Raw genomic sequence first — 25,975 nt, forward strand, 5'->3', positions numbered from 1 at the left:
AGTCTCTGGTTTCAGCCCTTGCTGCCAGAAGACATTGAATGAAAAAACAACCCTGCCAGCTCTTTGCTGCTCGCTCCCTCAGCCAAGGAAACCAACCGTGTCCAGCAGCAGCAAGAACTGGAACAGGATTTTCCAGCCCTGCTCTGTTCTCCCATGTGCAAGTGCTCCCAGTTCTGCCCAAATACAGGTATTAAACACCTGCAGCCAAAAATACAGCACTGAACCCATCTCTTGAGGTAGCTGCTTGAACCACAGTGGAGAAAAGAGGACTGGAAATGGGATTGCCCCTTCACAAACACAGCCCATGCACCTGGGACCACCTTCCACCAGAGCCCAGGGTGATCCAAACCCAGATGAAATCCTGTCCATGAACCTGTAACACCCACAGACCTGAGCAGGAGGGCAAAAATAAGAGAAAAAAGGGGCATTTTTTCTAAAGAAAGCACAAGGCTGCAGGAACAGAGAGGCAGGCATATACAATGGTGGTTTTATTTGTAACACCTTCAGTTCAGGCTGCAATTATTTCAGTTTTTAAAGTTAAATCTGATCATCAACTGAGGAAAAGAAAAATATACCCAAATAGTCCCTGTGTGCACAAATAATGCAGCTCTGAATAATACATGGTAATTTTATTTCATATTAACATGAACAGTAAAAAGTGGACATTTTGACAGGATTTTTTTACTTCAGGTCCTTTTCTTTATTCCTCTATTGTGTCCTTTTTGCCAGTCTCTTGTCCCTCAAATTGTGGATACTTTGCCTCAACATCAGCCCAGGTGAGATAACCATTGGCCAGGTCTCGGATGATGCCAGGAAGTTCAGAGATCTGCAGAAAAAGCCACAAAGATTTAAGAAACACAAAGTCACCAAAATCAAGCTGGATATTGGGCAATTTTTACATCAGCAATAGAACAGGTACAAAGTATCTCCTAGAAGAGCATTTTTGGGGAGAAAACCATTAATTAGGACACCTTAGATCAATCTGTTCTTGGGGTGATCCAGAAGGGAAATGGTCGACCAAAGCAAGGTAATGTGCTACAATTTGGGAAGGAAAAAAAATCCAAAAGTTTTTTTACACACGTCCAAAAGATGCTGTAAGCCAGGATTCAGCTAGGCACTTCCTACTGTAAGACCAGCACCAAAGAAGCTGCAAGTTGCCTTTTCTTTGCTCGTCACAGCACACTGTCATGGTGCAAAGGATCAGCCAGAAAGCTGAAAATTTACAGAAATTGAAGGATAGCAAAGTCATCTCTGCTAGTTGGCAGTGAGAGGTCACCCAGGTGACAGAGAGACAGAAGGGTGCCCTGAGAAACTGGCACTGCCAGCCAAACCCCAGCCAGCTCAGCAGCCCCAGGCACTGCAGGTGCTTCTGTGCAGTTACAACTCAGCCTCACAGGTGAGCACCATCTCCTCCTGGGCCTGGGGTGAAGGCCAGGGAGAAAGGAACATCAGGGAGAAAAGACAAACCTGAAAACCTCCCAAGACTGCAGATTCACTGCTCTGAGCAGAGGCAGAGCCCACCCCAGGGAGGATTTTGCTATTCCAGTCTGCACTGCAGCCCACTGGCAAAGTGTGCTTAGGGCACACACAGCTTTGGGGCAGTGGTTCATCAGCTCCTGTGGTGCTGCACAGGCAACAGCAGCTACAAGGCAAACCCCAGTGTTCTGCTTCTTGGTGCCTGTGGATTACAGGCAGATCAGCCTCTGAAAGCCAGACACAACCCAAAAGTTGTGTCGATGCTTTAAAGTCAATGCTTTAACTCAGCAGCCTTCTCTTGGAAAGAGCCACTGTGAAGAGCAGTGCAGTCAGCACAAGGCATGGCTTCCAGGGAAGATCAACACCTCTGTATGCAAGAAGAACAAAAGCTTCTGCTCACTTTATCAGCTGGGCCAGCACCTTCTGTCTGACCCAGATCTGGTCCTGGGCATTTCTACAACAGCTTAATTGTTAAAAAGGTGGAGGCAGCTCCCACAAGGATTAGTGACAGATCAGAATCAGCAGGGGATGTTGTCCCCAAGGCCAAAAGGAGCATCCTTGGCTGTGCCAGCCCCCAAGCCCTGTGTGCTGTACTCAGCACTGCTGGGGTCACACCTCGAGTGCTGTGCCCAGCTCTGGCCCCTCAGCTTGGGAAGGACCTGGGGACACTGAGCACATCCAGAGGGGACAGCGAGGCTGGAGAGGGGCTGGGAACACAAACCCTGTGAGGAGCCCCTGAGGGAGCTGGGGGTGCCCAGCCTGGAGAAAAGGAGACTCAGGGGTGCCCCCATCACTCTCTGCAGCTCCTGAAAGGTGCCTGTGCTCAGCTGGGGCTGGGCTCTTTCTGCAGCAGCACTGACACAACCAGAGCACACAGCCTCAAGCTGTGCCAAGGGAAATACAGGTTGGATAGCAGGGAAAAAGTTTTGACAGAAAGAGTGATAAAGTTCTGGAATGGCTGCCCAGGGAGGTGGTGGAGTCCCCATCCCTGGGTGTGTTTAACAAAGCCTGGATGTGGCACTGGGTGCCAGGGTTTAGTTGAGCTGTTGGGACTGGGTTGGACTCGATGATCTTGAAAGTCTCTTTGAACCCAGTTATTCTGTGAGCTGTGTGAGTTCTGTGAATTCTGTGAGCTGTGTGAGCTGTGTGAGCCATGTGCTCTGTGAGCTGTATGAAAGCTGTGTGATCACTGTGAGCTGTGTGTGAGCTCTGTGAGAGCAGTGTGAGCTCTGTGAGCTGTGTGAGCTCTCTGAGCTCTGTGAGAGCTGTGTGAGTTCTGTGAGCTGGGTGAACTCTGTGAGCAGTGTGAGCTCTGTGAGCTGTAAGCTGTGTAAGTTCTATGAGCTCTCTGAGCTCTGTGAGTTTGTGAGCTGTGTGAGCTGGTGAGCAGTGTGAGCTCTCTGAGCTCTGTGAGTTTGTGAGCTGTGTGAGCCGGTGAGCAGTGTGAGCTCTCTGAGCTCTGTGAGTTTGTGAGCTGTGTGAGCCATGTGCTCTGTGAGCTGTATGTAAGCTGTGTGATCACTGTGAGCTGTGTGTGAGCTCTGTGAGAGCAGTGTGAGCCCTGTGAGCTGGGTGAGCTGTGAGAGCTCTGTGAGCTCTCTGAGTTCTGTGAGCTGTGTGAGCTCTCTGAGCTGTATGAGTTCTGTGATCTCTGTGAGCCCTGTGAGCTGTGCGAGTTCTGTGAGCAGGGTGAACTCTGAGAGCTGTGTGTGAGCTCTGTGAGCCCTGTGAGCTCTGTGAGTTGTATGAGCTGTGAACAGTGTGATCTCTGTGATCCCTGTGAGTGTGCCCTGCTCACCTCGGCGCGGATCTGGCGCATGGAGTCGCGGTCGCGCAGCGTGGCCGTGTGCGGGGTGCGGTTCACGGTGTCGAAGTCGATGGTGATGCCGAAGGCCACGCCGATCTCGTCCGTGCGGGCGTAGCGCCGGCCGATGGACCCCGCTGCATCATCCACCTTGTGGGAGATCCCGGTCCTGGTCAGTGCTTCGGCTGCAGGGAGCAGAGCAGGGATTGTTACACGGCCCCAGAACAGGCTCCCCATACCCCTGATGTGTCAAGTTTTAGCTTTTGTATTTTCCAGATCCTGTACTGCCTTAGTGTGTGACTCTGTTCTTCACATAAAGTGTTAGCAAGTTCTCCTCACAGTTCAGTCACACAAAACACTCCTTTTCCAGCTTGAGAACGAAGGACACTGCTGCAGCTTCAGGCCCAAAAAGAACAAACAACAGCAAATTGAGGAGAGCAAACTGGGAGGATGGGACTGCATAACCTGGAGCTGTAATTGGACAGTTAACCCCAATATGGAAATGTACCAAAACTTATAAAAGTGTGAAAACTCATGACCCAGCATCCATCTTGGGTCCATCTTGGATCCATCCTGGGTAGAGCCACAGCCAGGCTCTTGTGCTGCCCAAGGTGTATCCTTTGAAGGCCTTTTAATAAATCCCTACTTTATCTTTTAACTCTGTCTAGCCTCTGTTCCAGGTTAGCCTCTCTAGGCATTGCCCCATGAGGCACTGTCTGTCCCGGGTGCAAGTAGCATCTCAGAGTCTCAACTTTACTCTGACAGAACATCCAGTGTTCCACTCTTTGTAGGACCACAGGGTCAAACCCACACTGCTCTCCCAGCTCTCCATACTGCACCACGACTCTCACTCCAAGTGCAAAGTCACCAAGTTTTTCCCCTTGCCATCAGTGCCATGACTGTGCTTTAACACCAACCCCAGCCTCTGTGCAGGGCACACCCAGAGCAGGGAGACCAAGTCCCAGCAGAGCTGGTGCTGACTGCAAAAGGCACTGTCTGACATGCAAGCCCTGTTCCTACCCTTCCTCTGCTCAGTTTTATGGCCCCTATCTTTGCCCATGATGCCCACTACCAGTGGCAGTTTGACAGAATGGTCGTAGACTCAGCAGCTCTGGAACAGACTCAATAAATGAGGTGGCCAATAAAAACAAAGCAAACTTTAACAACAAAACAAAAACCCCCACTGCTCCAGCTTCTCCTAAGCAGTGGGAAAGATTTATTTTTGACACAAAAGGAAGAAAAAGCAATGTCTTTTACACTCCAAACCAACACAGAGACAATCATGGTGGTGGGTTTTTTGAGCACAGCTGAAAAGTTTGATGGATACCCAGAGCTTGTGGACACTCAGCTGGTTCAGGTCAACAACTCTCCCTGTGCACTTTGGAGAGCCACATGATCCCAGTGCTATTTTGAGAGCCCTCTCTTCCCAATGCACAGTCCCATCAGCCCCAAAGTGCTTAACACTTACATAATTCCTTGACAAAAGGCATGAATTCCTGATTCTGGCTCAGAGGAAGAACAGAGCACTTGAATGGTGCTACAACAGCTGGGAAGCTGAAGTACTGTGGAAAAAAAGGAAAAGCACAAGTCAATAAATACAAGTTTAGTGGTTGGATCAGACTCTTTGAGGTGAGAATAAGCTCTGACTGTGGCAGGGTGAGCGTTCCAGGGGAGTCTCTGGCCTACTCTAGGACATCAGCAGTGACATCTCACAGCACTGGAGCAGGACTGGTTTTCTCCAGCCTCCATTCCCCTTTATCTCCTGACAGCTAAATGTTACCTCCCACCAGAATAGTTCTGTTAGAGCCCTCTTAAAGAAATCTAACCTCATCTTAATTACAGAAAAATTAAGGGTGGAGGTGTCTTTCCAGGAGATTTAGTCTTAGGCACAGTCTAAACCAAACTTCCTGTTTGAGACTCCACACACATGGAGCATGTGCAGCAAAAAGGTTTTTAGAACCCTTCAGACACCCTCAGAAAATAAAAATATGCCAGAAGTAAGGGAAAAATAATAAGGTCTTTCCTGGCAATCAGCAAGGTATAAAAGGGACAGAAGCAATGCATGTGAGATGTACCATAATATAAAGGAGTCCAGGCTACATGGAAAGGAAATGGGTACTAGAAGGAAGGTAAATCCAGTATTTTATACTTCAGGAGCAGTTTGGGATTCAAAGTGAGCTGTGTCCTAACTCTGGGTTCCTGAACCTTGTTCCTCCAGTCATAAATGTACCACATCCTGTGGCACCCAGAGACACAAAAAAGCACTTTTTTAATGTAATGTTTCTTTTTTATGAACACAGTCCAGGAGCCAGGAACAACAAGCAGGAAGCAGCACCAAGTTTCCAGCCAGCTTCTGTACCACCAGCAATGGCACAGAGCACCACACCTGGCACTGGCTGCAGGAAGCTCTGTCTGAAACACACACTTCCCTCAGGCCCCTGCTACAACAAAGCTTCAGGCCAAGGTTTTAGGGGGGTCCAGAACCAGAGAAGACTGAATTTCACAGAGGACTGAGCAAACAATCCATTGTCCATCCTGCTGCAAAGAAGTATGATTCCAGGAAAAGCAGCAGAAAGAAAGGAAATTAAACACTGAAGATATGCCTTTCTCTGAGCAATGGAACACTGTCAAGTGTGGATTCAGAGGAGGAATTTCTCACCCCCTTGCCAGGAATCCAGCAAGAGCCTCATGCACACAGGAGCAGAATGCTCTTATGTAAAAATGAAAAGTACTCTGGTGTCACCGTGATATTTATGAAAAATCCCTTCACCAGGATTTCTTCTCCTGGCAAGATGAGAAGCCTCAGCTTCTCCATGTTTTGCTGCTTTGGAATGTGATTTGGAGAATTGTTTACCTAGGATTGTTGGGTAAATTTGGGTGGATTGTTTTTAATTAATGTCCAATCACAGCCAGCTGTGTCAGACTTTGAGTCTGTCATGGGTTTTCATTATCACTCTTTTCTAGCCTTCAGTCTGTATCCTTTCTCCATAGTTTAGTATAGTTTTAGTATATAATATAACATCATATCATATCATAGAATAACAAATCAGCCTTCTGAGAAGTCGGAGTCAAATTCTCATCTCTCACCTCATCCTGGGGACCTTCACAACACCAACACTGGCAAATCCAGCAATGCCACAGCCCAGCTGGGCTCTCCCCTCTCTGCTGGGCACTGTGCAGTGCTGTTTCAGCCCTTTCCCTGGATGCCAGGCAGGGCAGGGGCCTGCAGCTGCCCAGCACTCACCGTTCTCTGCTCGTCTCCTTCCCGGATGCGGAATGTGTGCTCGAACACTGTGTACATGATCCTTCCAATGCCAAACGAGGGCTCAATGACATTTGGGATGATTTCTTCCACTGGAACACAAAATAACACACATCATCATTAAAAATGTGTTTAGACAAGAAAAAGATGTGGTTGCTGACGCTCTCCTATTGCTCAGTACATGGAATAAAAGATTAAACATTTCTGCTCTAAATACAAATACCTGAAATAGAGATTTGGACTTAGCTCATGTACAGGACATATTTAGGATGTAGAAAACAACTCAGGGCCCTTTCTCTGGCTTCTCTGAGGAACTAAATCCATGCATTTTGGAAAAAGTTTCCTTCTAGCCCCCTTTCCTGCATCAGAACTTGTCTCTGTGGAGATGCAATCACTGATTTTCCAAAGGCCTTCTTACTCTGAAACTCCAAGGAAATTACATGTGGCATTTTTCCTATGCTATGTTACAATATTAACAGGACAACACTACCAATAAAGCTCATACTCAAAGTGTATCCTGATGGTGATCAAACAACAAAGAATCAAATTTACCATGTAATGTTTTCTGAAATCTCTTCACAGTAACCATGTCCTTTGTTAATAGAAAAGTTTTCCCTTCAGTTTCAACAGTGAATTCCCTGCAAAGGAAAAAGAAGTCATTTAAAAGCTACAGCAATAAACAAACAAGGTGTAGGTTTTATTTCCTTAATTGCATCACTAGGCTGACTCTGAGAGCGGGATGACAGAAGCCAGGGAAAACCCCAGAGATGAAAGAAACACGTAGCATACCCATTAAAAGAAATTTGCATTAATAATAAAATTACTACATGTACATTAAAAGCAATCATTTTCATAATCACAGTGAACTTTGCTGTGGTTAACAGCCTGAAGCAGTCAATTGGGAAATTCTCAGGATGAAACCTACACACCAAAGAGATAAAGGGAGGCACACAAAGCTGGCACTGCACTATCAATAAAACCAGGGATATTGCTTCTAACTCATCTGCTGAACCACTTCAGGGAGATTCTGGATGGACTAAGTTTCTTCTCTGCAATAATTTCTCTGCTCATTTTGAGTGCTACTGTTTTTTCCTACACACTCACATTCACAGAAATGTAAAAGAAATACATTTTATCTCAGGGGAAGAAAGAAAGATGTAAACGTTAGCATTCTGTAATGTATTCATTTATCCTACACCTTGTACCATTTCAAGCAGGAAATTAAGTTTATTTTTTTGTTACTGCACCATTAGCTTTCCCTAAACACAGAGAGCCGTTGGCCTGCTTCAGCCAAATCTGAGAACTGTACAGACTTCTCATATTTTCAGTTGTTAGGAAGGCAGGTCAAAGAAAATCATACAAATTCCTGCCACAGTAAATTAAAGGCTGTAACAGGTCCTAAAGCAGCTCACTAAACACTGAGGATACCCAGGCAAGTTCTGCTTCTCATTAAACTATTTTGTTCCATCAGTCACAGGATTATTTTATTAAAGTTTTAAATCAGTCCTGGTCCACTCTCAAACCAGAGTGGGGAAGCTGGTAAGAAATTCCCATTTCACTGAACTCTTTCTCTTCTGGGATGATCCTACTAAAGCCAGCAGCTCATTCCCACACAGACAAACAAATATTTATGTGCATACACCCAGAGATATGTTAGGGGTGACCAGCAAAGCCTGGTGAGAGCACTCAAACATCTCAGATAGCCAACACAGCCAGCTCTCACAAGGAAATTGGTTTCAAGTGGTTCAAATAAAAGCAGCAGCTCTTTGGGGTGTCAGAGGAAGGCACCACACACAGAGCTCACCCTTTCTCATTGAGCAGCTGCTCCATCTCGTTGATGTAGCACTCATCACACATGGAAAGGTATTCCATCACCACCTTGGCATCCTTCTTGTAAGCTTTGCCAATGGCTCCCTTATTTGCCTCAAACTGAACAATGTTGACTGTTCTGTGCAAGGCTGTTAAGGAGCTTGTGAGGACAGAAAGCAGGGCCTGGTTCCTTCATTATGTCTAAGCTAATTGCTACAACACAAAGACATCTCCTCCACTACTCGATGAAGGAATTTCCCTCCAAGAGAGGAAAGGAGTAACAAATGCTCAATTCTTTCCAGGTCACTTCCCAAAGTCATGCTGGCCTGTAGTTATAGGTTTCCCTGTTAAATAAACAGATGTAACTTGAAATAGAGGTGGGCAGATCTCCAAGGCATCTCCCTGCCCAATCCCTTTCCCCTTGAGGAGAAGCTGGTTTGTTCTGAAAGGATATAGGTTCTTTGAGATGCTTCTCAGCTATGAGAGGAACTTTGGTGGCACGGGCATGGCAGGAAAGGTCATAGCAGGAACGATCAGCACAGCCAACGATCTCAATCCAACCCTGAAAAAACAAAACTGGAAGCTTTCACCAACTCACTTTTTTGTCCACTTAACCATCAAATATGTTTATTCACCCTTAAGCCCTCCCTGCTCCCATGGCTGTTTTTTCTACATAATTAGCTCTGTTACAATAAGCAGCCCTCCCTCACCAGTTGCTCCCTCATTTGAGTGATTCCATTTGTTTCCAGAGGAAACAATCAGTCATCTGCCCAGAGCCTGTGTTCAGGGCCAGCTTTTCCACATGGCTTGGCAGAGCACAGCCCTGTGCCAACAGCTCGGGCTGGGGCCAGAGCACACAACCCTATCACTCACATGCCACAGGCACACAAGGCATCATGTCCCCATGGGACACACAGCAGGGAATCAACCACACTGCAATGGCCAAAAGCCTGGCTTAGGAGCTGCTACAACAAAGATCACATGCAAGGGAAGCTCTTAATTCAGTATTTCAGCATGTACGGCAAGGAGGAATCTCAGAACACTGGTCACACTGGATTGGTGAAGCAGCAAATCCAACCTCCCTCTGGATTTCCTAACAGACAATCCCATGTTAGACAAGGCTCAGCAGGTGCCTCCCACTCCCTGTCACATCAGTGTGGGATGTACAGACAGCCAGATGTTGTGTGGTTTTCCAACCTGGAGTGATAGAGCAGGGTGTCAGAAAAGGTGTGTCAACAGAAAAAATACCTGTGCTTGACAATTGTGGTGTTTCAGGGTTTTCTGGAGGATTTTTACAGAAATTTGGCTATTAGGGTGTTACAGCTACTTCTCAGAAAACTCAGAATACAGGTTTATGTGGTTGTTCAACCTGCAAAGACAAGGCTCTTCCAGTGCCTAAAGGGGCTCCAGGAACTGGACAGGGACTTTGGACAGGACATGGGAGAGACAGCACAAGGGGGAATGGCCTTGAATTGAAAGATGGCAGGTTTAGATTAGACATTAACAAAAAATTCTTCCCTGTGAGGGTGGTGAGGCCCTGGCACAGGTTCCCAGAGAAGCTGTGGCTGCCCCTGGATCCCTGGAAGTTCAAGGCAAGGTTGGATGGTGCTTGGAGCAACCTGGGATAGCGGAAGGTGTCCCTGCCCAAGGGAGGTGGGTTGGATCTCTAAATCCCTTAACCCACACCATTGTGTGCAGTAAATTTATAGAATGGATTTTAAACTACTCAGTCCCCTTCCCTTCTTACAACTGAGTGCTGCAAACATTTTTTATCAGACTTAAGTAACAAACCAAAGCATGGTCAGCTCCCAAGGTGCTCCTTTCACATCCCTGGGATTGCTGTGCCCATTCCTGGGTTGGGATGTTGGACACCCTGCTCTGTGAGCATTGTCCTGATCATCATGACAAGGCTTGCAAAGGTGAATAATCTTATTTACATGGTGTTGCCCACACCATGTTCAGTTTTGGGCTGGCTGGAAAGATAAGCTGTGAACTTGTGGAGGTCAGCTATGGACATTCAGAGGAAGCCATTCCTTCAGGTCTTTTCTACATGAAGACAAATCACTCATCTGAGCTGCAGGAGGTTTGGTTTTTTCCTAAAAAAATCTTCAGTTTGGCAGAATTTTACTGGCTGCTATTCCTCTAATGTACTGTAATAAAACATCACTAGTGATGAGTCTAAATTCAACCAACAATACATGGGGGGAAAAAAGGCACTCAACAAGGCTTGAATGAAAAAGCTCTTAATGACTCAGCAGGAAGATGATAACAAATCCTTGAGGAATTTTCCTTCCAGTACCAGCTGTCTGAACTGGCAGGAGTCAACTCATTTCTCACAGCATGGAGAGGGAAAGGAAGAGCAAGCATTCAAGCAGGAAGCAATCTGCCCTGGAATAACACCTCCAGCAAAACAAATCCTTCCCCACTGCTGTTAGGGAGGTTACAGTGTTTGGAGAGCACCAGGACTCAGTTCCCTTTAACTCCAGATGAAATTTGACCAGTCAAGTGTCCCCAGGCTACTTCAGGCTCCAGCAAAGGAGCCTGGACCCACCAAAGCAGCATGAACAGTTCAGAAACTTTGTGCAGGGAGTTGAGCTGCCCCTTGGTCCTGGATACAGAATATTCCAACTGCACTATGTGTGTTTAGACCAACATGAAGCCAGAGAGATGCATCACACCACAGCCCTAACTTTAAAAAGCCAGAAATTAATCAGATCTGACAGGAGTTCCCCTTGCAGTTTGCACTTTGCCCACTCACATAGGAGGTTTTGGACTCTGCATCCCAGCAGTCACAGGCATAATGAGCCATCTCATTCTCCATGTGCTGGCGGAAGCGCAGCTTCTCCGGGGACACGCCGACCTTGGTGAGGAAGAGGTAGATTCTGCCGATGAAGTAACCCAGGACAGAGTTATTGATCACACCCTGCAGGGGGAAAAAGCAGGGAGAAAACACCCATGTGAATCCCTAAGGAAGCAAAGTCATGATTTGTTGAACTTCTGCAGGCAACCTGACATGTTACAGATAGAATTTGTGGTTAAGTTCTGTCTCTCCTGAAGCTGTTCCATCTCTTCAAATTCACCTGGTGGCACTGGCAGCATCTCCATCTGATCAAACAGTGAGCTACTGTCACTCCAGGACTCATCACCCACTGGCTCTGAGGATCACCTACTTGTAAATACCCCACTGTATGCAGCAGTGCAGTCACTGGCATTACAACAGCTGCACCCTGCAGTTCACAGCTGCAATACAACAGAGGGGTGGTGTTCTTTTTATTTTTTTGGCACTTGTTTTTGGGACTTTTTGCTTTGTTTGTTTTTTAAAGGCAGTGTTTTGATGGTTTTGGGTTTTTTTTTCATTTGGGTGTCAGAGGAAATGAGGAGGAGGAGGTTGGTAAATCAACTCCTTCATAATTAGATTAATCAGGTAGTGATTCACCTAATTATGCAAGCCATGTACTCATGGGGATCAGCAGCTGAATATGAGATTCTAGATACTGCTTGTATTAATATTGCTTACTGCCCTTCTTCACTAGCTAAGTGTGAAATTTAGCTTCCAACCCCTATCCCAGCACCACCTGCACTCTTCTAGGGCCAGGCCTAGATCTCAGTCTCTCTGATTCACTGAAGAGAAACTACTCAGAAATCAGGGAGCAAACCCAGCTGGCATCAACACAACACAAACTTTGTGGAGGCCCAGTGATCCATGTCCTGGATTCAGAATATTCCAACTGTACTACAGGTGCTCAGACCAACACAGGACTGGACAGACCCATCAGTCAGAGCCCTAATTTTAAAAATCCAGTTTGTAACTTAGCCCTGAGAGCAATACTGCAAGGAGCAAGCTGGATGAGGCTGCAGGGGGAGGGTTACCTGCTGGACAGCGTCTCCCAGGCGCATGACGTGCGCTGACTGCCCGCTGACCTGCGCCTTGGCCGAGTACAGGAGGATGTTCAGATCTGCCACGTTCTGAAACTTGGGGTGGTTCTTCTCACTGGGGTCCACAAAGTGCTCAATTTCTGCCATGGTGAATTCCCTAGTGAAAACAAACACATACACATTAAATATTTTATGCATTAGACCCTAATAAACCATTGTGCTTTAACCTCTTACAGAAAGCCAGTAATTTAAAATCCTATGCAGAACATGGACCAGTCTCATCACTGGATTTAGTTTCATCTTCAAAATCCTAACAAAACTTTCTACAGATTCATCTAGCGCTCTCCAGGCTGTGGTTGACACCACTGTGAATCAGAGCAGAGAACATCACCTTTGGAAGTACTTCCAGAAGTTCTCTAGAGTTTTTCCAGACTGCTTTGATGCCCATATTAGAAGCAGTTGTTCCTAACAGGGTCTGCTCATTAAATCAGTAGCTTTAACTCATGTCAGAGGTGCCAAAAATAACCAGGTGAGGTGGTAATTTCCTGAAGATAATGATACTGCTGCACGCAGCAATGGCATGAATTCTGTTTTAAGAACCTGTCTTTAATATATCTTTACTCAGAGATTGATTCTGAGCTTTCTTGCTTGAAATCACTTTCCACTGAATTAGTTCGTTATCAACAACCTTTAAAAAAGCTCTAGGTAATCATTAACTGTAAATCACAGCCATCAGGGTGTAATTTGCTGTGATTGCATAATAACAGTCTCCAATAAATGTGCCACAAGCATATCATTTATATTTGACTGAAGATGATTTCAATGAGAGAAGTTCTCATTTCCAGATGAGCAAAACAGAACAGGAGGACTGAGGAAATTCCTGAGTTCCCTCTGTGCTAAGGATGTCACAGCCTCTCAGTGACATTTTTGGCACCACAAAATAATCAATTACCAAATTTACAACATGCACTGTCTGTGCACGGGAGCCCTTGTTCCAAATTATATGGAAGTGACTTTCCAGTTAGGATAGATCAGTTTAAATACAGAGATGATCCCTAGTGAAAGGCAATAATCACTTTTATCCAGAGACAGAACTGCTGTCAGAAGTAATTCCCAATAACCCTGAGCTTTCTAGCTTGACTGATCTTGCAACACCAACCCTGGTCCTGAGTCAGGTTATCTCCCAACTTCCTCTCTGCAGCAAGCTGTAGAGCTGCACAATCTGCAGGACTGAGACAAGGAAATATTGCTGCAAGGTCAAGTACGTTTAGATTTCAGTTTCAAAGGAAATTGCACAAAGATAATTAAGCAAGCAAAGCCCTGTAGAGAACACAGCTACCTTAGACATGATTCTTTTAGACTATGATGGAAGCCAAATTCTGTCAGTGAAACTGAGTTTATCTCTAATACAACAACTATTTCAGAGATTCTGCTTATCACAAGCCAATCTTAGAATTCTGTACTTCAAACCTAAACTCTGAATTCATCTGTAGAGCCTGAGGCCCACCAGGCACAAAACCAGGATTCCTCTGGGAGAAAGCACAAACCCTGGAGCCAAAGGAAGATGTTCCCTGCTCCCAGGTGCCCTCCTGCCCTGGAAGAGGAAGTTGGCAGTACCTCACTCTGATAAGGCCGGAGCGGGGTGAGATTTCATTTCTGAAGGAATTTCCAATCTGGGCAGCAGCAAAAGGCAATTTGCCTTGGTTAAACTCCAGCAGACGTTTGAAGTTGAGGAATATTCCCTGTGCAGTTTCTGGCCTCAGATAGCTGAAAAGAGATGGGAGAAAAAAAAATCAGGAAGGTTTAAGGGTGGGGAAAGCAGGGAGAAAGCCACAGTTGTTACAAAACTCACAGGTAAAAGTTTTTCTCTTCAGACTTTTAATTCCAGACAAAAAAAAAAAAAAACAGTTAAGCAATAGACTGAAGGGGAAAAAACTTCACCTCCTTCCTCAGATAGGTACCTTGAAGTAGGTTTTCTACAGCCATGAAGTCACTGACAATTGGAGACCAGCATCAACTGGCTTTATGAAAACTACTCCAACAGCAAGGGCACAGCTGGGATCTGTATTTTGGGTGCTTCTAAGTATTTTCATGATTCTCCAACAGCCCCTTGTTTCTCCTGCCTCTCCCCAAGACTCCAAGGAATGCTAACCTGCTACAGGAGGCTGGGAGTGAGAGGAAGGGGAAGGAAGGCTTCTCCAGAGATTTCATTTTTATTCCAAACATCTCTAAAACAAGGAGAGTGTGAGCAGAATGAAATTAGCACCTACCCAGGCATATTTCCTCCAGGCCCAATGGAGGTCTTGAACATCAGATTGAAAGAAACAGGAGGGGACAGGTCATTCCCAGTGACAGGGGACTTCACATTGTAGTTCACAAAGAGATCTGCAAGCTCTTGCTGGCCATAATTGTCCAACTAATACCAAAACACAAGAGAATTATTTTAATTACTAGACAAGATTACAGGAATGAATGTCCTCTTTATCTTTTACTGAGCGTGATCTACAGCTCTGAATCACCTACCCAAAATATTCCCTTCTAACCTAAATTTTCAAGCAAGCTGAAGTTTGAACCAGTGATAGAAGACTACACTTTGCACATTTGCAAACCCATTTTAGTAATAGGTCTGGGATTTAGTCATACCACAGGAGGTCTGAGCTTAAGAGTGGGTGTAAAGCACAAGAAAAGTCATTGGGACTGCACCACCACCCACCAGAACAGACTCCTTTGAACAGATTCAGCTAAAACATGGGGAGATCTGTGCTGGGAGCAAAAAAAATACAGCAATGAGAGAGAAGAAAGATCAAATTTCTGCAGGGCTTTGTCTGCATTCACTCCTCTTTCTTCTGCTGCTTGAAACACAATATTCAAGCTATGCATTAGATGCCCTTTCAGAGCTGTTCTGCATTTCTAGTTGTCATGATCTTTCATATATCGGGAAAATAAATCCAAACACAGGATATAAAAATACTCTATTATTAATAGAGAGATTTCCCTAAAGAATGGTAAAAGTTCAGTGTTGTAGTGTGGAGAACTTAATGACAGCTGCTCAGTGATGCAAAACACTGACAAATAGTTTCTCTTTCTGGAAGGAAACATTCATTCAATGCATGGCTTTGGAAGCATTTATCCTAGAAGTCACGAGAACAAACATTAAAAAAAAGAAAACAAAAAAATAAAGGCAAATATTTGTACAGTTGCTCAGGAATGTCAGACTGAACACCAACTATTCTCATGGTAAACACAGGAAAAATCTTTGTGGGGTGCTAGAGACAGAGGAACAAATCTGCAGCGCTTCAAAGCACTGAGACAATTTCAGAACAAAGCAAATCAGTGCTGAGCTGACTCAAAAAAAAAAAAATCCTGACAACACTTGTGATCCATCTCTGTTCCTTTGTATGGCAATCTCACAGAAGGGACTGACAAATGTAAAAGGTTTTTGCCAGGGTATCAAGTGAAACAGAGCAAACCAACTCCAAGACTGAGCTTCAGCCCTACCAACCCAACACTCAAGAGATTCATTAATATAACAGCAGAAACTCTCCAAAAGAGTGAGGGAGACGAGATTCACCAGCAAGCTCAGAGTATTTATTAAAAATTCAATTTGTTAATCCTCTCTGTATCTGAGAGGATCTCTGGGGTAAAGACTTCTGAGCATCCTCAGGAACAGAAATGGCCACTGCCTCTGGACTCACACACCCCTGTCCCTGAAGCAGCCACCTCCCCGTGCAGCACCCACCTGTGTTAGAACATTTTCCATTTCTGCCTTTTTCTCTGCTGTGCACTTCTTGTCAGACATCAGTTTCTGCAGGTGAGCTGGAAGAAAAGTTTGCCATGAGTTTAGATTGCAGCTCCATCACTGACCCCAGTATAAAACAGCTCAGGAGGATCCCCCAGCATGAGTTAAGTGATGTCCACAACTTGTCCTGACAAGGTAACTCCAGTCATGTCCTCAGGGCAGTGGTGACCTACAGTTCACTGTGCTGGAGAGCCACAGGGAAAACAACACATTCTTATCCAGTTCCTTTCCAATATTGTCCCTAAACCAAATCAGTCCTTTTTAGTCCTTTTCTTGCTTTCTATTTTACAGACTAGAAATTAAATCTAGTCTGATCACAAGCAGCAAGGCTGGTTTTGCTCTCAGAGGCAGGTACAGTGAGGCTGGACTGCTTTCCATGTCACAGCACAACATCCTCCCTGACACACAGAGGCACACAGTGATGCCAAGGCTTCCCACTCTTGTTTGAAAAAAGCAATTTGACTTTTTAGTCAGTAACAGCTCAGTTTGGCAGTAACAGCAGGTGGCTGCTCACAGGGAGGGGCTGCACAACAGGGACACACTTGTTTGATGAGGCTGCTCAGCAAAGGAGGCAGAGGTTGGATGGGCTTCTTTTGAGGTGTTTTTTTTTAACAAAATAAATTCTTAATGAATATCATAAATACTACATTAATGCCAATATAGATTGTTCTGCACACTTGAATTTAAAAAGGCTCAAACACCAGAGAGCACCACTCCCTGAAGCAGAGTGGAACAATCCTTCCATTCACAGTGGAGCTGTAACTGAGAAAGTTTTCAAACAGGCTTCTTATTTCTGTGACTTTCTTGGTTTGTTTTTCCAAACAAATTTTAATAACCAGGAAGAAGTGTGAGGACCTTGCAAATCAAAGAAATGCCTGAAGTCTGTTTCTAAGGTACACATGAAACCACTGCTATGTAACTGACCTCTTACAGGTAAAACACACTCTGACCCCTCACAGCATCAATAAATTGTTTTTCAGTACTTAAAAAAGCAACTGAAATTCAAGAAAACTAAGACCAAAATACACTAGAGTACAAAAATCTTGTTATATGGGAGTCTTTGGCTTAGACAACACAGTAATCTTTCATTGCCTGATGACACTGGGTTTTATAAAAAGGTACACAACTGTGTTTTCACCAGAGATCCTGAACCTCACTTAAGACACAAAGAGAACCTATGGGAGTTTTGGTATGGTATGATTAATTACTGCAAACACAAGTATGAAATACTGACCACACCAGCAGGCTTTCCTTGAGAAAGATTCTATTTCCAGTGCTTGTACCCCTGCAAGAAATCCCCAGGCCCACCCAGCCTGGAACAAAACCAAACCTTTTAAGAGATGATCAGCACGAAAACACTCCCCGTTTTTCACATCTTTCACCATGAAATCAGCAAACTTGTCCACGTGGCCAGAAGTCCTAGAAGAGATGACACAAAACAAGGAATGTGACAGCTGCCACCAGACAGCCCCAGGTCTGTGTGATCCCAGTGGACAGACCTTTATCAAAGTGAAATCCTTCAAAAACTGCTTCAGATTACAGAATCAGGTTAAGCAGCATCACCCCTCAGTAAATATGATCTGTGGGAAGTATCAATAATCCCAATCTTAAAATGTGTCACAAAACTCAACAGAGCTGCAGTAGTGAGGAGTAACCAGTAATTCAGGTGGAGATATTCCCAGTATTTTATATCTCAGCTGCATGAAAGCTTCTGCCCTTTTCCTTGTCTTCTTTATCTTTTAGAAAAAGGAATAATGACAATTTCTTACCTAATGGGACTTCTAGGAAGCTTTGAACTCTCAAATGTGAATGCCACTGCTTTCCCTGATTTACAACAGCAGCTTATCACACTGACCTGTGCATGGAACCTAATTATGGTGTGAAACTGGGTAACCCAGACTCAAGATCCCTGTGGATAATTATACAGAACACTGTAAAAAGCACCTATGACCAGAAATTACATGCTGCAGGTAAAAAAAAAATAAAATAAAGACCCATATTTACTTTAGAACTGGCTCAGGTGTGAGCATGGTGCAGTCAATCTCCAGGATTTGCTCTTCCTGAATAAAGTGATGTCTCCATGCTTGGATGATGTTGTTCTTCAAAGCACACCCAACAGGCCCAAAGTCATACAGACCACTGACTCCTGCAAAGAGGAACAGGTAAAAAAAGAAGTGTGAGATTGTACAAAGCTGCACCATTTGGAGGAGATGTCCTCCCTTCTCAGCATTTCCATCAGTTGGTTTCATTTATGAGCATGAAGCACAGTTCAGCTGCAGAGCACTGAGGCATCAGGTAGTGACAGAAACTAAAACTGATAAACTCCTGCAACCAACAACTCTAAAAACCACATTCCCTTCACCAATGGATTCTGTTTTGTGGGAGCAATCTGTGTGAAGGAGGAATCTGAATATAGAAGTGACCACTGCTGAAGCAGTGTCAGTAATAAATAACACATATCTGCACCAGTGTGGCTGCAAAGATTTTTTAAAAAAGCCAATAAAACAACTCAGAGTGTTTAATTTGGTATCTAAGGTGAAAGAGCAGTACCCACAGAGGCACTGTGCAGCCTCCTGAGATGCTCATATCAGCCATCTGAGAAGGTTTACAGCCACTTTTATTCTGCCATAAAATTCATTGGCAAAGTTCACTGAGGGAACAGGTTCTAAAGCTCACAGTGGGTTTAAGCATTATTGGTCTCCTTTTGGGTCATTCACTTAAGAGCTGACTCCATGATCCTTGTGGGTCCCTTCCAGCTCAGAATATTCTGTAATTTATTTGCCAAGAGAAGCTCAGCTAGAGATGAATGGTTATAAATAAGTTGATGATCTCCTTAAGCCCCAAGCACCCTACCCTCAGCAAAGGAGCCATCTTCTACCAATGTAATGCTCAGGACATGCATCCTAAAGTCCACTCATTGCCATTCAGAGAGCACAAAACAAAAATTGAGCCCCATCTTAACCCAAACACTTCAGGAAGGGGGAATTTTTGAAAGGTTTACAGACTCAAGCAGGAAAGTTTAAAGCAAACTTGAAAAAAAAATTGTGTATGCCACATTAATATAGCATTGCTAGAGTGCAGCATTTCACCCAGCTAGAAAAACCAGAACATTAGCCTAAAGGGATTATAATGTACATTTCTTCAAAGCCATACCTCCATAAATAGAAAAGGCTTGGTCATAGAAAAACCTCCTTTTGAGAGTGTCTTCCATCTTAACTCTGTCCACGATGTCATCTTTGGGCTGTAAGGCCAGCTCCTGTAAATCAGGCAAAACAAAACCAATTAATATTCTGGCAGGAGGAGAAATCCTCTTCACTCATCACTGTGAGCCAAAAGCCTGCAAAGATCACTTTGAAAAAAGGTATCCTGTCAACATCCTCAGTTTCCAAAGAGGAATCTTCCCACTGAGATTCAAGTGCTCAATTTTGAACACCCTTGTCTGAATGCAGCATCATTTCAGACACTTGAGGTGGACTCATGACATAACTTCCCCTGAGTGAGTTATCCTCAGCTTTCTTCACAATCACTGCAAAAAAAGGCAATTTCCAAACCAATTCTGACCTTCTTCTCTCTCCTGACTGTGGAAAGAGGTTTAAGTGACCATCTAAGACTGCACACATCCAACTCTTGGCATACATAAACCTTTCAGGAAGGTGCTCCTCACATGAAAGAATCCTGACTATGAAGATTACAAGCACCATCATCCTCATGCTCAGCCAAAGGGATGATTTTAGGTATTTGTGTATGGAAAATCTATTTGTAAAATTTTTCTTCAGCACTCAGAAAACTTGGGAGTGCCTTAATGCCCTGACAAGATACTGTGACAATGTTTAAGAGCAGACTCAATACTTTGTCTGAAAACCTGTGATTTTTGCAATCTAATCTATTAGTGAGGTCAACAGACTTCAAAGATTTCCTTCAAGGCAGCTGTTTTGATCATTAAGGCACAGTTAAACCCAGAAGTGCAATAAATTCAGATCCTCCTAAGTGTCTCAGACTATCACTAGGAAAAGCCTCTGGGTAACAAAAGGTATTGTGTGTCCATGTATTTCAAATTTCCCCTTTTCTATCAGCTATAATGACAAATAAATGTGGTCTAATTTTAAAAGCACTGCACTCTGTGTACTCAGCTGCTCCACCCTGATCAAAGCTTCAAATTCAGAGCTGCTCTGACATCTTCAAGCAGGAACCCCAGGGCTTGAAAACCTTCCCCAAAGGTGGAAGGGATTGTGATCCTTGCTGGGAACAGCATCAGGAGTGACACTCCCAGTACTGGAGTGCTGCACTCCCAAGGGCAGATGCTGCATGTGCAAGGTCAGCCCTGCACTGACAGCCCACACAAATTGTGTAAGTGCTCAGAAACCTCCCCACTGCATCCTACAGGCACCCTGCAACACAGAGCTGGGGGGCACAGGGACACCAGGACTGCAAACCTGATTTGTGACATTCATAGGGACACCAGGATCCCTCACCTGCCTGCTGACATCCATAGGAACTCCAGGATCCCTCACCTGCCTGCTGACATCCACAGGGACACCAGGACCCCTCACCTGCCTGATGGCATCCACAGGGACCCCTCATCTGCCTGGTGACATCCACAGGGACAGGAGGATCCCAAGCCTGCCTGTTGACATGCCCAGGGACACCAGGACCCCTCATCTGCCTCTGACACCCACAGGGACACCAGGACTCCAAACCTGCCTGCTGACATCCATAGGAACTTCCAGGATCCCTCATCTGCCTGGTGACATCCACAGGGACCCCTCACCTGCCTGCTGACATCCATAGGGACTCCAAGATCCCTCATCTGCCTGGTGACATCCCCAGGGATAGGAGGACCCCTCACCTGCCTGGTGACATCCCCAGGGACACCAGGACTCCTCACCTGCCTGGTGACATCCACAGGGACTCCAGGACCCCTCACCTGCCTGCTGATATCCCCCACACTTCTGAGGGCTGGTACACAAACTGGGAGAACACCTAGGCAGTATTTCCTGCAGGATGATGCAAGTTATCGATGCAAGTTTCATGCAATGGTTTCAAAGCCCAGTCCCTATGCTGAACACTCAGTAAAAATGACATTTTCTTGGGTTCAGTGGATGTAAACAGGCAGCCACAAGGCCAGACCTGGCAGAGAGCAGCACCTGTTCATCCCACGTGACCCTGCAGGACAAACAGGGTCAATGGGTTTCAGTTCAGGTGAACTCACAGTCAGGCAGCTCTAAAAAGTGCTGGATTTACTCATTAATTAATTTATTTTTAAGAGTACCACCCAGGCACAACTACAATCATGTTTACATGAAACAGAAATTAGAAAGAACATGTGTGAATCTGCACAAGTGACTGTTTTAAGCTTCAAGAGTTTCTTTTTGTTGTTTCAGTCTGGGAAGCTCATAGGATAAGAAATGTATTTTACTTCTTTATGGATCTAAAAACAACAAACTTAAAGTTTCATCATTTAATTTGCACTAAGACTTCAGAGCTTGGCTGTATTTAAAAAAAGGGGATACAATTTCACCTCTGAGGTCGAGAATAACTACAGGACATTTGAAACATCTACAGAAACTTTGTTACTGTAGCAAAATGGGTGGTTTCTAAAGAAACATACTCTATGACAGGGAATTTCAGTGCACAAAGAATCTGAAAATTACCACAGTGAACAGCATGTGCTCTCACTCTGCAAACAAAAAAATCTATATAGCAAACAAAGATTAGTGAATATGCACTCAATTTCAGCTTTGATTACTGGGCAACCTGAACTCGTATGTATTTGTTTCCACTCTGATTTAATGCAAACAGAAATTAGTGTAACAGGTAAAAAAATTAAATTGCCACTAGCTGGAAACCTGCAAAAACTATTTCAGAAGTGATTCAGTCTAGGACTGAATCTAGGATTGAATTTGGACTGTTTAGACCAAACCTGCAATAAAGAACTAAGAAGAGATTTCAAGGCTTTTCAGACAAAACTGTGGAGCTCAGAATTTATTTTCCAGACTCACCTTTGCTTCTAGAACTCTCTTCCGAGCTTTGAGCTCTGCTACAGCTCTGTCTATGTCCACCTGGGGAGCTTTCTCTTCCTTCAGCTTCCTCACCAGCTCTCCCTAGGGCAAAAAGAACATTATAGATTTATTCTATAATGAATAAGAGATATCTCTTTCTTCCAGCTCCCCTGGCAATCCAAAAGGAGATTTCTGTCCAGCCTGCACACAGACCTCCAGAGGCTGCAAGTGAGAAACACACTTTTAAGTTAGCAGTCTTTTAGTTTAAACACTTTTAAGAGTTAGCAAAGTAGAGTTCATTAGGGAAATCCAACCACCCCACAAAACTGTTAAATCACAGACCTGCTATTCACTCTCCATGTGGGATTATATTCCTCTATGCACATCACAAATTCCTGTTTCTGTCTCTGAGGATGCCCTAAGTGGATTCTCAGATGGTGAACCCAGGCTTTGTGCTCTCCATCTCCTTCCAGGAGGTTTCTCTTCCTTCCACCCCCTTCCTTTTCTTCAAAATCTATGACCATTTCAGACTTCTTTTCCTCTGTTCTACCTGATCAAAACTGGCCAGTAAGGACACAAATGTTCAGAAGAAAGTCTCACAGAAGACTGATATTTGCAGCTCAATGTCTAAGCAAAGAAAACGTTGCATTTTGAGTAAAAATTGCTATAACTTTAAAAACCTGTTCTGTAATTTAGAGATACGACAAAGTCAACAACAGAATAAAAATACCCTTTAAAAAAATCCCCAAAGTCTAAATATTTCAGAGCAGCAAAACCCTGCAGTGGGCTTACAGGAGGTCTTGACAGAGTCAAACCAGCACCTCCTTGTTACAATTCCACAGAGGTTTCTCTGCCCTGTGGGGCTGATTCTCCCTTTCAGCCCAGGGAAATCTCAATCCCTACACACCCAAAAGGGCTCTTTTATGAACATGACCCTCAGCTGTCAAGGCCAGCTTGCTCCTGGAGATAAATGAACTAAAATCTTCCTTTGAGTCCACTCTTCTTCACCAAAACCAAGATCTAGGTGGAATTACTGAGAAGGACAAAGGTGCTGGAGGAAAAAGCACAGACATGTCAAAGCTGCCCCAAGTGGGATGTTCTAAAAATGGGATACTCCAAGTTCAGCATTTTTCTTGCACCTTGCATATCTTGAGAAAAAAAATAAAGGAAAAAAACCACAATCCACAGAGATTACAACATTTCCACAATACCAATTTTTTCCCTAAATTCTAAACTTTCCTGACAAAAACATTACAGGTAACTGAGAAAGCAAAGAGAAGAGAATAAACAGATTGCTATTCTGTAATCAGATTAGAAAAGATAAAAGTGCTCCAGAGACTGAGGGGTTCAAAAGTGCATTTTATTAATAAAAGGATGTCTCCAAGGACTGCATTAAAACACACACAATGAGAAGAAGGAAAAATAAGAATCCTGTCAGGATTAACCCCATCAGCTACAAATCTGCTGTTTCCTTCCTGTTAACTGCTTAAACAAAAACGTGAAAGTTTCACTCTGGGGCTGAGGAGTGCAACTGCCATTCCAGGGTAACGTGGCAGAGGGAGGGATCTGATCTTGGTGTTTTTCTCTTTTAAAGTAGTGAGTCCAAATTGCCTTTGTTGAGCCAGGGGGGTCGGCAGTGGAAAAACATCAAGGCAGCAGCAAAGCAGCTCCTGCTGACTCAACAGAGCCCTCACCCTGCTCAGTGCTGAGCATCCAAAAGCAGCACACAGCAACTCTTTGTCTTGACCTATAAGTAAGAGTGCTCAGACATACGCAAGGAGAAGGGGAAAAAAAAAAAAAAAAACAAAAACCAAACACAACTGAAGCAAATAATTATCCCTGCTGACAGGACTCAATCTAATTAAAGCTCCGATCTCCAGCCCTGCCCAAGAGGAGGAGTGCACAGCAGCACTCGATGTGGCAAATTTTGCTGCAGCTTTGTCCCACAGAGCAGCAAAGCAGGGAGGGATCCACCCCTGGATCACGGCAGCTTATTGCATCAGGCACTGCTGCAGGAAGATAGGCTGCTCCCTCTCCATAGGCTGAGTCCCTCAGGTTTAATTAAACCACTTCTCCTGGAGCTGCCAGACACAGACTCCTGCATCCAGAGGCATCAACCACCCCATCTTTGTTATCCCCTCCTTCTCCTCCTGTGCAAATATCTCCGGGAATTACTACAGCCAGTTGTACAGCACAGTCTGTGTGGCCCCAGCTGGACTATTGTTTATTTTTCCCTTGGTGCCCCACACCACAGTCTCAACCCCTGAAAAGAAGGGGTGCCCTGGTATTCACAGGCAAATGACAGCACCCAGGATTTTAAACTAAATAAATTGGCTGGTTCTAGAGATCATTGCTTTATTTACAAGCAGCTCTCTTGCCAAGGCATTATGCTGTACAGTGATTCATAATAAAAACTCACTGAAGTGCTGGCATAATTAGAAGGCCATAAATCCACTCATTTAATGGGGAAACACACGCACAAATCTGCAAATACAAGGGACACACGCATAGCTCTGTGTGAGAATAATATGGATTCAGCCACTTAAGGGAGACACATGGGGGACACACAGACATAGGTCTGGCAGGTGGTGAAGAGAGGAGAAGGAACTCCACAAGGTCCAATAGCGTACACAGCCAGAGTGACAATATTTATTTAGGAAACTAAAAGACAACCAAATCCTTCTCAGGTAAGAAGGATGATAAAGGTAAAAGGTGGGAGATGGGAAGACAACGCGATGCAGCCCCAGCTCAAAGGACACATCACCCACCTAGATTAATCAGGATGATGAAATGGAAAATATGCAAAGGAATTACCATCCCTTACTGCATCAGGCAAATATGCGACTCCAAATGAACGTCATTTACCTCCGAGACCCGGCACAAACTCAGCTCTAAGGGGACATCACGGCGTGACCCCGAAGGGACGAGGGGGCTGCTTAACACGGGGGACACGAGCAGGGCCTAAGGCAGGGCACAGCCAGGGCCAGCCTGGGCACAGCCAGCCCGGGAGGGGACACCGAGGGCCAGCCCGGGCACAGCCAGCCCGGGAGGGGACACCCAGGTAGGCTGAGGCACAGACCCAGCCCTGCCAGGCAGCCCCGGCACCGCGGCGAGGGCACAGAGCCATGAGAGGAAACCCACACGCGGCACCCTCCCTGTGCCCGAGGGACCACCCCGCACCCGCCGAGCACCCCCGGGTGTCCCTATAGTGTCCCTATGGGTGTCCCCATGACTGTCCCTATAGCTGTCCCCATGGGTGTCCCCGGGGTCCCCTCCAGGCCGCGCAGTGCCGGAGCCGGAGCCGCCGCAGCGCCCGGAGAGGATGCGCCAAGACCCCTCCGCAGGGCGGGCAACCCCCGGGAGGGGCCGGGGGCACCTCCCACAGCCCGCCCGACCCCCGGGAGACACCGCCGAGCCCCTCGGGCGGGGCGCGGGCCGGGCCGCTTTACCTGCTGCCGCACCGCGTTCCGGAGCGGCGCCAGCAGCGCCTCGGCCTGCGGGCCGTCCATGGCGGGGGGGGCGGCGGCGGAGCGAAGCGGGCGGGCGAGGAGGCGCAGCAGGGCGGGCAGGACGCTACGGGGAAGCGGCATGGGGAGGAGGAGGAGGAGGAGAAGGAGGGGGAGCGGGCGGAGCAGCGCCCGCCCCCCGCATGATGAAATCGCGGCCCAGAGTAAAGCGCGGCGCGGGTGGAGCGCGGCACTTTCCGTACTGGGGCAGCGCCCGCAGATTCGGCACGGGGGTGAACGGGGGGGGCGCGCGCGGTCGGCAGGGGGCGTGCGCACGCCGCGCCGCCGGTGCGCGCTCCCGCGCCTCCGCCGTGAGGGGAGCAGCGCGCCCCCGCGCGGCGGGAGCGGGGAAAGGCGGGACGTGGCACCGCCCTGAGGGGACACAGGGCACCCCCAAAGTGCGGCTGTCCCCAGGGTGAGGGGACACTCCTGGGCAGCCCCTCC

General features: G+C 45.9%; 1 protein-coding gene across 1 annotated transcript; it reads right to left on the minus strand.

The window, feature by feature from the left end:
- Window positions 1-458: 458 nt before the first annotated feature.
- On the minus strand, window positions 459-25,734 carry GARS1 (glycyl-tRNA synthetase 1). The gene is made up of 17 exons (XM_074544652.1): window positions 25,475-25,734; window positions 22,026-22,127; window positions 19,180-19,282; window positions 18,031-18,172; window positions 17,357-17,445; window positions 15,967-16,043; window positions 14,498-14,643; window positions 13,845-13,994; window positions 12,222-12,384; window positions 11,110-11,274; window positions 8,801-8,913; window positions 8,347-8,487; window positions 7,095-7,180; window positions 6,525-6,634; window positions 4,749-4,842; window positions 3,275-3,465; window positions 459-826 (listed from the first exon to the last, which is right to left on the minus strand). Exons 1-17 carry the CDS (start codon window positions 25,613-25,615, stop codon window positions 701-703), a joined length of 2,139 nt encoding a protein of 712 aa, XP_074400753.1. The 5' UTR covers window positions 25,616-25,734; the 3' UTR covers window positions 459-700.
- Window positions 25,735-25,975: the final 241 nt, after the last annotated feature.

Source organism: Zonotrichia albicollis, chromosome 1, assembly GCF_047830755.1.
Source record: "Zonotrichia albicollis isolate bZonAlb1 chromosome 1, bZonAlb1.hap1, whole genome shotgun sequence".
Lineage (NCBI taxonomy): Eukaryota > Metazoa > Chordata > Aves > Passeriformes > Passerellidae > Zonotrichia > Zonotrichia albicollis.